This window comes from Salmo trutta, chromosome 23, assembly GCF_901001165.1.
Source record: "Salmo trutta chromosome 23, fSalTru1.1, whole genome shotgun sequence".
Taxonomy (NCBI): Eukaryota; Metazoa; Chordata; class Actinopteri; order Salmoniformes; family Salmonidae; genus Salmo; species Salmo trutta.
In genome coordinates, this window is record NC_042979.1 from 30,237,090 (window position 1) to 30,247,972 (window position 10,883).

General features: G+C 42.2%; 1 protein-coding gene across 1 annotated transcript in view; it reads right to left on the minus strand.

Annotated features, from left to right (window-relative positions):
• Window positions 1-3,548, minus strand: part of LOC115159773 (septin-5) — a 35,632-nt gene extending 32,084 nt beyond the window's left edge. The window contains exons 1-5 of the mRNA XM_029709815.1: window positions 3,472-3,548; window positions 3,195-3,208; window positions 971-1,061; window positions 781-867; window positions 547-670 (exon numbers count right to left, since the gene is read on the minus strand). Coding sequence (XP_029565675.1) covers window positions 547-670; window positions 781-867; window positions 971-1,061; window positions 3,195-3,208; window positions 3,472-3,514 — 359 coding nt within the window. The 5' untranslated portion in view covers window positions 3,515-3,548. The remainder of the gene's footprint in view (window positions 1-546; window positions 671-780; window positions 868-970; window positions 1,062-3,194; window positions 3,209-3,471) is intronic.
• Between the last annotated feature and the right edge of the window lie 7,335 nt (window positions 3,549-10,883).

Here is a 10,883-nt window from a genome sequence, read left to right on the forward strand (position 1 = left end):
TGCTATTTGACCAAGAAGGAGAGTGATGGAGAACTGCATCAGATGACCTGGCCTCCACAATCACCCAACCTCAACCCAATTGAGATGGTTTGGGATGAGTTGGACCGCAACGTGAAGGAAAAGCAGCCAACAAGTGCTCAGCATGTGGGAACTCCTTCAAGACTGTTGGAAAAGCATTCCTCATGAAGCTGGTTGAGAGAATGCCAAGAGTGTGCAAAGCTGTCATCAAGGCAAAGGGTGGCTACTTTGAAGAATCTAAAATCTAAAATATATTTTAATTTGTTTTACACTTTTTTGGTTACACCGTGATTCCATATGTTATTTCAATGTTTTGATGTCTTCACTATTATTCTACAATGTAGTAAATAGTAAAAATAAAGAAAAACCCTTGAATGAGTAGGTGTGTCCAAACTTTTGACTGGTACTTTATGCGATCATATTGTACGTGATACGCCTCCAGCTACAACACCCACACAGCACACACACATACATGCACCCACACAGCACACACACATACATGCACCCACACAACACACACACACTCACCACTCAGTGTTGTTGACTGCGTCTCCAAACCCTGGTGTGTCTACGATGGTCAGTTTCAGTTTAACTCCTTTTTCCTCTATGTCCACCGTGTGCTTAGTGATCTCCACTGTCTGACTGATACGCTCTGGAATGAAGGAGAGAGAGAGAGAGAGAGACAGAGATCCAAGACAACATCCACTATGTGTTCTACACTGTGTGATGCACTCTGAGAGGAACAGCAACAACTGAACTCACCCTCAGCATTGAGTAGTTTCCTGTCCTTGTGCAGGTCTGTGAGGAAAAGGCTGTTGACCAGAGTAGATTTACCCAGACCAGACTCTCCTACAACACATACACACACCCACATTCCAAACACATACATCAGTCAGCATCAGTCAAAAGCATCAATCAACAGACTGTGGGAGTGTGATTATGCATCTCTTGCCTGCCACCATGAGGGTGAAGTCAAACCCTTTCTTGACTGACTTCCTGTGGACCTGGTTGGGGAGGGTGGCAAACCCCACATACTCCTTCTCCTGAAGGAAACGCACACACACACAGGTATAAACACATGTACATTAGAAGCAGGTCAATCTTGAAACACCCACCCACCACACACACACACCAGGCCTGTGAAGGGCTGCAACACTGCAGTACAGGTCCTGAGGGCATGCTCTCTCTCTCTCTCCCTCTGCCTCCCTTCACAGCTCTCCTTCAATAAAACATGAGAGGAATTCTGGGAATGCCCTACTAACACTGAAATCCTGCTGGAGGACAGAGTTGGGAGAGGAGGAGAGGACAGGAGAGGGGGAGGGGAGAAGGGTAAGAGAGGAGGTAGGGAGGAGAAGAGGAGAGGATTGTGGATGACAGGGGTGAGGGGCAGTGATGGAGGGATGAAGAAGGGAGGAATGAGGAGAGCTGAAAGAGGGATTCCTGTTGTCAGGACTGTAGGAGATATAGCCTGATACAGCCCAGCCAGCAGTTTCATTAGCTCATCTACTATGGAATCTTCCAGAACAAAGACTGGATGTCCTGAGGTGATGCTGCTCTGCACATCCTGCTCTTGCTGTGTGTGTGTGTGTGTGTGTGTGTGTGTGTGTGTGTGTGTGTGTGTGTGTGTGTGTGTGTGTGTGTGTGTGTGTGTGTGTGTGTGTGTGTGTGTGTGTGTGTGTGTGTGCGCCTGCGAGTGTCCTGCTTCTTACATGTTAACATTTCATATGTCACTGCACTCCGCTACAATATTACCACAGATCTGAGCACACATGAGACCATCTGTACCTTTGACTTGTTGTTACATAAAGGCCTGCGTCATATGGCAGAGGGTTCATGTGAAATATCAAAGGAAATGACTTGGCTGAATTCAACACAGAGATATGCAGCAGAAGAGAGGGGGTGACAGAGATAGGGAGAGAGAGAGAGAGAGAGAGAGAGAGAGAGAGAGAGAAAGAGAGAGAAAGGCAGATGGAGAGAGAGTGGAGGAGTGTGACTGGGTACTGTAGTGTAGTGCAACATCTATGATATTATACAGGATGTAAGCATCTAGTAGTAGGCCAACTCCTTATGGGAGCAGCAGGCGAGCTAGGCCAGGGGGAGAGAGAGGGGGTAGAGGAGGGGTGGGTGTAGAGAGGGGGAACAGAGAGAATGTGGATAGAGATTGGGAGGAGAGAGAGCATAGGGATAGAGAGGGAGAGATTGGAAGAGAGAAAGCCCATCCGTCTCTTTGATTTCATGCTACTGTATCTCCTCTGGCAGTGCTGAAAGACAATCGCATTAGCAGGGGTTGCTATGGAGACAGCTAACGAGGATCCAAAATTACAGTGGCCAATTTGGTGTTTAAAGAATTGAGTAAATCCTACACACCCAGCTCTCTTTGGGAGCTTGGAGGTTGGCCAACCCTGGACTAGAGAGCTGTAAGATGAGCAGTGAACACCTTAGCAGACAGCATGATGTAAGCAGACAGCCACTGAGGTGGAGATCACAGGAGGCTGGGGGCACCTTCATTGGGGAGTCCGGGCTTGTGGTAATGGCTGGAGCGGAATTGTATCAAATACATGGTTTCTTTGTGTTTAATACCATTCCATTTACTCTGTTCCAGCCATTATTATGAGCCGTCCTCCCCTCGGCAGCCTGGTGGAAACCCATAGAGAAATCTATAGACATCTGTCTCTGTGATCTGTGCACAGCTGGAATTAATGAGCAGACCACCTCTGGGCTCACACCCCTGGTAATCAAACAGACAACACAATAAAACTGTGTGTGTGTGTGTGTGTAAAGATCGAACAATCCATGGTGCCTGTCCTAATTGTTGTCACGGAGCAGATATGATCTTTATGTTCTCTAGTGCAGCAGTTGTCTGCATCCGCTCTCTGCTGCGATGAAACTTAGAACATCATACAAAAGACAAGCCGCACTATGCAGGCGTAATGCGGTCATTCATAATAGGGTAGTAATTGCTTCAAAGGTGCCATATAGGAGGAAATATTCCTCTCTTTCTGAATTTATTCAATCTAATTTCAGATGTGGTAATACCATTTCGATTATTGCCTAATTTGGACATGACTAGATTATGAATAGATAATGAAATTCGAACCGCACTTTGGAGTATTTACCATGCACATGCCACACAGACAGACTAGTCATGGGCCGATAGAGCAGTTATAAACGGTTACCTCTCTTCCATCCTCTGTTAATGGAAACGGTATCCGTTGGAGTTATATTCCATTGGAGGCGGCAACCGCAGCACGAGAGACCCGGTGAGGCAGATTAAAGACAGAGATGGAACCGCATCGAGTCATAGCGATGGGCGCGTGAGCGGAGAGAAAAAAGAAAAGGTTATAGCAAATAGATAAAGCACAGTTATCTTTATTAATAATTATATGTTACAAATCATTATCAATGTGCCATTAACTGATTGGCGATCAGCTGGAGTAGTGCGCGTAGGCCTACCTGATCTGAGTGCTCGGCTCTTGTACCTGGTGTTGCTCGTCATCTTGGTTGCAAAAACAGCTGGACAAGGTCGCGCGCCCGCGTTCACGATGGGCTACAGTGTGGGCAGTCACTAAAATAGTAATTATGTTCGATTAGATTACAGACTTGACCTGATTAGAAACAGATGAATGATATAGCATTGGAAAATTGTAAACTATTGTGCATTTTTAGATTGCATTTTCAAGACACTTATAGCTTAGTGAAAACATATAGGCAAATAGGCCATAATAAAAACAAGAACATGGAATCTCAAAAAGAGAGTGCTTCATTTTTCATAATTGTAACAGATAAACACAAGAAGAGCACTATACAACAAACAATCTCTACAAATGTAGCCTAAAGCCAGAGAGATACATGAAAAATACTGCATTTATTTGACATTATTGTCGAGTACAAAACAAACAATAACCTCGTTTCTGTCATCTTGAGACCTCAGTGAATTACATTTCTCAGAACTGTGTCAAATTGTAGTTGGTTGCTATGGCCACAGAGTGGTAGTCTATCACCAGTCCTAAACCAGCAGATCCATGAAGGGCTTTGGCTGAAATATGGCTGTTATCTGACAAGTACAGTAGATGGGGCTGACATATATTTCCCCCAGATTACACAGATACACAAAGAATTTGAAAACAAACCCGATTTTGATAAACTCCCATATCTACTGGGTGAAATACCACAGTGTTCCATCCCAGCAGAAAGATGTGTGACCTGTTGCCACAAGAAAAGGGAAACCAGTGAAGAACAAACACCATTGTAAATACAACCCATATTTATGCTTATTTATTTTACCTTTTGTACTTTAACCATTTGTACATTGCTACAACACTGTATATATACAATATGACATTTGTAACATTTTTATTATTTTGGAACTTCTGTGAGTGTAATGTTTACTGTTCATTTTTATTGTTTATTTTACTTTTGTATATTATCTACTTCACTTGCTTTGGCTATGTTACAGTTTTTGTCAATTGCTAAAACACAAAAACCCATTGGCTGAACAAAGTTCTCAGTTGCCCGGACTCATTTAGCTAATTATGCAGTCTGTTGTCAATACCTTAAACCATTTCACATGGTAAAACACAATTTGCAGATCTCACTTAGACTTTTCAGCAAAACTCTAAACACATTCTCATTCTCAAAACACATTCTGCACTCTAATGCACATGTCATCCATACTGGTAAACACAAGTGGCAACAATCAAATACAAATAGAGAACACATGTTGTTGATTGAACACAACCACTCAAAATTGATTTAACCTGTTTCAAATGATGCGACACAACCAATATAAGCCAGTTCAGAGAGCAAACAGGTTGTTGAAGGTGGGAAGGAGAAAGTCTGAGAATGGATAGAAGAAACAATGTGAGAGGACGAGAACGACTGCGTATGCGAGGTGGGCGACGAGGAGGAAGAGGAGGAGGAGGAGGGCAAGAAAGAGGAAGAGGAAGACAAAGAGTGGAAATATCTGATGAAATTCGAGCAACAGTTATAGACCATGTTCTTGTCCATGGACTGACAATGAGGGAAGCAGGACTTAGAGTGCAACCCAATTTGAGACGATTTTCTGTGTCCACCATAGTAAGGACATTCAGAGAAGAGAACAGGTACAGTATACTACTGTATTTTAGTAATTGCAAATTTACTGTACTACACTATATGCAGCTGTTTCAATAGACATTTGTAAAGTTAATCACTGTATGTATTGTGCTGCATGAATATGTTTTGTAACTGCACAACTACTTTTTGTAGAATTGCAAGGCTGCAACATGCAGGTGGAAGGACAGCTATATTCACTCGGGAGCAAGAGGCCGTTATAGTTGGCATGGTCCTTCAAGATAATGCAATACGACTCAGAGAAATCCAGGAACGAGTGATACAAGACAACACACACTTCCAGGGAATCGACAGTGTGAGCATTTCCACAATTGACCGTGTCCTCCATCGTAACAGGATGCGAATGAGACAAGTATACAGAGTACCTTTTGAGCGCAACTCACCAAGGGTGAAAGAACTGCGAGCTCAGTATGTGCAAGTAAGTGTACATTCAGAAACATTTACTGTAATCCAGATTGTCTACAGTACTAACACATACTATGTGAATGACATTACTCTTTAGTACATACAATGTATGTGAATCAGAAGTGCATACAGTAGGCCTAATTGTACTCTACAGTATAGCACTGTCTCTGTACGACTTACAAAATCCTACATACAGTATATTGTATTTCTATACAGACAATATTTGACTTGGAATCCTTGGACAGACCCCATGAGTTCATCTTTGTCGATGAAGCAGGCTTCAATCTAACAAAGATGAGAAGGAGAGGCCGAAACATGATTGGACAGCGGGCCATTGTTGAAGTCCCTGGTCAACGAGGTGACAATGTCACAATCTGTGCTGCTATCAGCAACCATGATGTTCTACATCACCATGTTACACTCGGGCCATATAACACCCAGCACCTTCTAAGATGTATTGCCAGTCTAAGAGATATTTTATTTGAGCAGCAGGCTCAAGAGCAGCAGGGTCAAGAGCTAAATGAGAATCCCATTCCCACCTATGTGATAGTGTGGGACAATGTCAGTTTCCACCGAGCTGCTCAGGTAAGGGAATGGTTTAACATCAATGGGCAGTTTATGAACTTGTACCTCCCTCCATACTCGCTTTTCCTGAATCCGATTGAGGAGTTTTTCTCCTCTTGGAGATGGAAAGTGTATGATAGACAACCCTACACCAGAGTCAATCTGCTGCAAGCCATGGATTTAGCCTGTGGTGATATAGGTGAGGAATCATGTCAGGGCTGGATACGGCACACAAGAGGCTTCTTCCCCCGTTGCCTCAGGAGGGACAATATTGCTTGTGATGTCGACGAAGTGCTCTGGCCTGACCCAGCCCAAAGACAAGAAGAAGCACATTGATCACATGTTTACTCCTTTGATTTTTGTCCCTTTTAGTATTGTATACTGTAGTACAGTGCATTGTAGGCTGTATACTGTACAATGGACAAATTGTATGGCCCTGAACATTGTGCTTTCCATTTATTAACAGTACTGACTGCTCAATAGATTTTGACTGGTTGCAGTTCATATCAACAAAGAGCAAGAATTACAGTATCACAGAGACAAAGGACAAGTTTGTGAGATGCAGGGTACAGTACTGTAAAAATAGGGGTACAAGGAGGAGGAAGAACAAAAAACTAAATTGCAAAGAGCAAAGCAGAGTAGTAATTTCTGATACATTTTGAGCTACTATGATAGAACATGTTTTCGTTCATCAAAAGACAATGACGGAAAAATCTGAATATTTTTTTCGATTAAAAATGTACTTCTCCCTGACAATTGTATGTTTTGAACAATGTGTTTTCTATTTTTTGGTGTAATGTTTACTGACTGCTTGAGAGTGTATATCATTTTGATCACTTTGTTTATGATTTGAGAGCAGTGTTTGATTTTGAACACAGGTAAAACTGTTTTGAGGCGAATGTTCAATTTTGCGAGAGGAGTCAGAGGTTATGTAAATAGTGCTTGAAGATGAGGTTTTGTGTTTAATGTTTTCAGGAAATGGAGCAAGGTTTCAGAAATTGTGTTTTAGCAATTGAGAAAAACTGTAACATATGTTTCCCATGCCAATAAAGCCCCATGAATTGAGAGAGAGATAGAGGGAGAGAGAGAAAGAATAATAAATAAAGTCCCTTGAATTGAATTGAATTGAATTGAGAGAGATTGAATTGAATTGAATTGAATTGAGAGAGATTGAATTGAATTGAATTGAATTGAGAGAGATTGAATTGAATTGAATTGAATTGAGAGAGATTGCCATGTGGATAGAGACTGTGTATGGTGCTACACAACGGTAGCTGATGTGACCCATGTGGCTACACAACGGTAGCCTGGCTGATGTGACCCATGTGGCTACACAACGGTAGCCTGGCTGATGTGACCCATGTGGCTACACAACGGTAGCCTGGCTGATGTGACCCATGTGGCTACACAACGGTAGCCTGGCTGATGTGACCCATGTGGCTACACAACGGTAGGCTGGCTGATGTGACCCATGTGGCTACACAACGGTAGCCTGGCTGATGTGACCCATGTGGCTACACAACGGTAGCCTGGCTGATGTGACCCATGTGGCTACACAGCGAGGAAGAGCTGTGACTCACTAAGTCAGTAGGACTTAGAGAGCTGGTGTCAGCCAGGCTAACACAATGATGCTTCCAATGAGTAAATGTAGTAAAAAAAACGAGTAAATTATTATTGTTCTAGTTGTGACACAAAGAGGAAGTGGTTTGATGGGTACTCAGAGTTGACCACTCAGTAATACCCCTATTCTCTGACTTCTCTCCTGGGAACAGATATATAAGGGTTTATTGACCTAAAACATCAAAGGGACGTTGCCTTAGAACTGTACTCTTAACCTCAACAGAACTCACTCTTCATCGCCCTCCTTTTCCCTCTCTCTCTGCCCCTGTTTACATTACCAAAGCAAGTGAAATTGATAAACAAAAGTGAAATTAACAAGATAAAATGAACAGTAGACATTACACTCACAAAAGTTCCAACGGAATAGAGACATTTCATATTATGTCTATATACAGTGTTGTAACACTGTGCAAATAGTTAAAGTACAAAAGGGAAAATAAATAAGCATAAATATGGGTTGAATTTATAATGGTGTTTGTTCTTCACTGGTTGCCCTTTTCTTGTGGCAACAGGTCACACATCTTGCTGCTGTAATGGCACTCTGTAGTATTTCACCCAATAGATATGTAAGTTTATCAAAATTGGATTTGTTTGTGAAATCTTTGTGGGTCTGTGTAATCTGAGGGAAATATATGTCTTTAATATGGTAACTTATTTGGCAGGAGGTTAGGAAGTGCATCTCAGTTTCCACCTCATTTTGTGGGCAGTGTGCACATAGCCTGTCTTCTCTTGAGAGCCAGGTCTGCCTACGGCAGCCTCTCACAATAGCAAGGCTGTGCTCACTGATCCTATACATAGTCAAAGCTTTCCTTAAGTTTGGGTCAGTTACGGTGGTCAGGTGTTCTGCCACTGTGTACTCTCTGCTTAGGGCTAAATAGCACTATAGTTTGCTCTGTTATTTTGTTAATTATATCCAATGTGTGAAGTAATTATCATTTTGTTTTCTCGTGATTTGGTTGGGTCAACGCCCCCCCCCCCCCCCCCCCCCCCTCTATCTTACACACACAGCAGGGCAGTGTTCAGCAGTATTTACCATCAACATCCCCCTGCTCACTGGTCTAAATGTAGTTATCCTGGTGGGAACTCTCAGTGTTTTTAAGGAAAAAGCATGACAATGAAGTACTGTTTCTGACATGGTGTGAGATCCTGCCTACTCACTAGTATTACTACTACTCTGTAGCGGTGTGTGAGTAAAATTACTGGGGAAGCCAAGCCATATTACAACCTATGTGTTTTGATAATTGCGTGGTTTGTTCTACAACCTGTTAATTCATATTCCTTGCGACTGTGATATATACTGTAGGCCTAAAGGCCGAGACGATAAGACACAGTGGCAGAATAAATTCAACCACACCTTTGTTTCATCACAAAACCGGATAGCAACCTCTGTCCAGGGAAGTCCGCAAAGCATATTGCATGTACAGTAACAAACAGTTACAATTGAAGTCAGAAGTTTATATACATTTAGGTTGGAGTCATTAAAACTTGTTTTTCAACCACTCCACAAATGTATTGTTAACAAACTACAGTTTTGGGAAGTCGGTTAGGACATCTACTTTGTGCATGACACAAGTAATTTTCCCAACAATTGTTTACAGACAGATTATTTCACTTATCATTCACTGTATCACAATTCCAGTGGGTCAGAAGTTTACATATACTAAGTTGACGGTGCCTTTAAACAGCTTGAAAAATTCCAGAAAATTATGTCATGGCTTTAGAAGGTTCTGATAGGCTAATTGATATCATTTGAGTCAATTGGAGGTGTACCTGTGGATGGATTTCAAGGCCTACCTTCAAACTCAGTGCCTCGTTGCTTGACATCATGGGAACATCAAAAGAAATCAGCCAAGACCTCAGAAAAACAATTGTAGACCTCCACAAGTCTGGTTCATCCTTGGGAGTAATTTCCAAATGCCTGAAGGTACCACGTTCATCTGTACAAACAATAGTACGCATGTATAAACACCATGGGACCACGCAGCCGTCATACTGCTCAGAAAGGAGACGAGTTCTGTCTCCTAGAGATGAATGCACTTTGGTGCAAAAAGTGAAAATCAATCCCAGAACAACAGCAAAGGACCTTGTGAAGATGCTGGAGGAAACAGGTACAAAAGTATCTATATCCACAGTAAAACGAGTCCTATATTGACATAACCTGAAAGGCCGCTCAGCAAGGAAGAAGCCACTGCTCCAAAACCACCATAAAAAAGCCAGACTACGGTTTGCAACTGCACATGAGGACAAAGATCGTACTTTTTGGAGAAATGTCCTCTGGTCTGATGAAACAAAAACAGAACTGTTTGGCCATAATGACCATCGTTATGTTTGGAGGAAAAAGGAGGAGTCTTGCAAGCCGAAGAACACCATCCCAACCATGAAGCACGGGGGTGGCAGCATCATGTTGTTGTGGTACTTTGCTGCAGGAGGGACTGCACTTCACAAAATAGATGGCATCATGAGGGAGGAAAATTATGTGGATATATTGAAGCAACATCTCAAGACATCAGTCAGGAAGTCAAAGCTTGGTCGTAAATGGGTCTTCCAAATGAACAAAGACCCCAAGCATATTTCCAAAGTTGTGGCAAAATGGCATAAGGACAACAAAGTCAAGGTATTGGAGTGGCCATCACAAAGCCCTGACCTCAATCCTATAGAAAATGTGTTTCCAGAACTGAAAAAGTGTGTGCGAGCAAGGAGGCCTACAAACCTGACTCAGTTACACCAGCTCTGTCAGGAGGAATGGGCCAAAATTCACCCAACCTATTGTGGGAAGCTTGTGGAAGGCTACCTGAAACGTTTGACCCAAGTTAAACAATTTAAAGGCAATGCTACCAAATACTAATTGAGTGTATTAAAACTTCTGACCCACTGGCAATGTGATGAAAGAAATAAAAGCTGAAATAAATCATTCTCTCTACTATTATTCTGACATTTCACATTCTTAAAATAAAGTGGTGATCCTAAATGACCTAAGACAGGAAATGTTTACTAGGATTAATTGTCAGGAATTGTGAAAAATTGAGTTTAAATGTATTTGGCTAAGGTGTATGTAAACTTCCGACTTCAACTGTACATGACCTACAGTATGGTCAAGCTAGTTCATGTTTCCAACATTTTCGGACCACTAAACAACTATTGATTTAGAACCACAGTTACTGCAA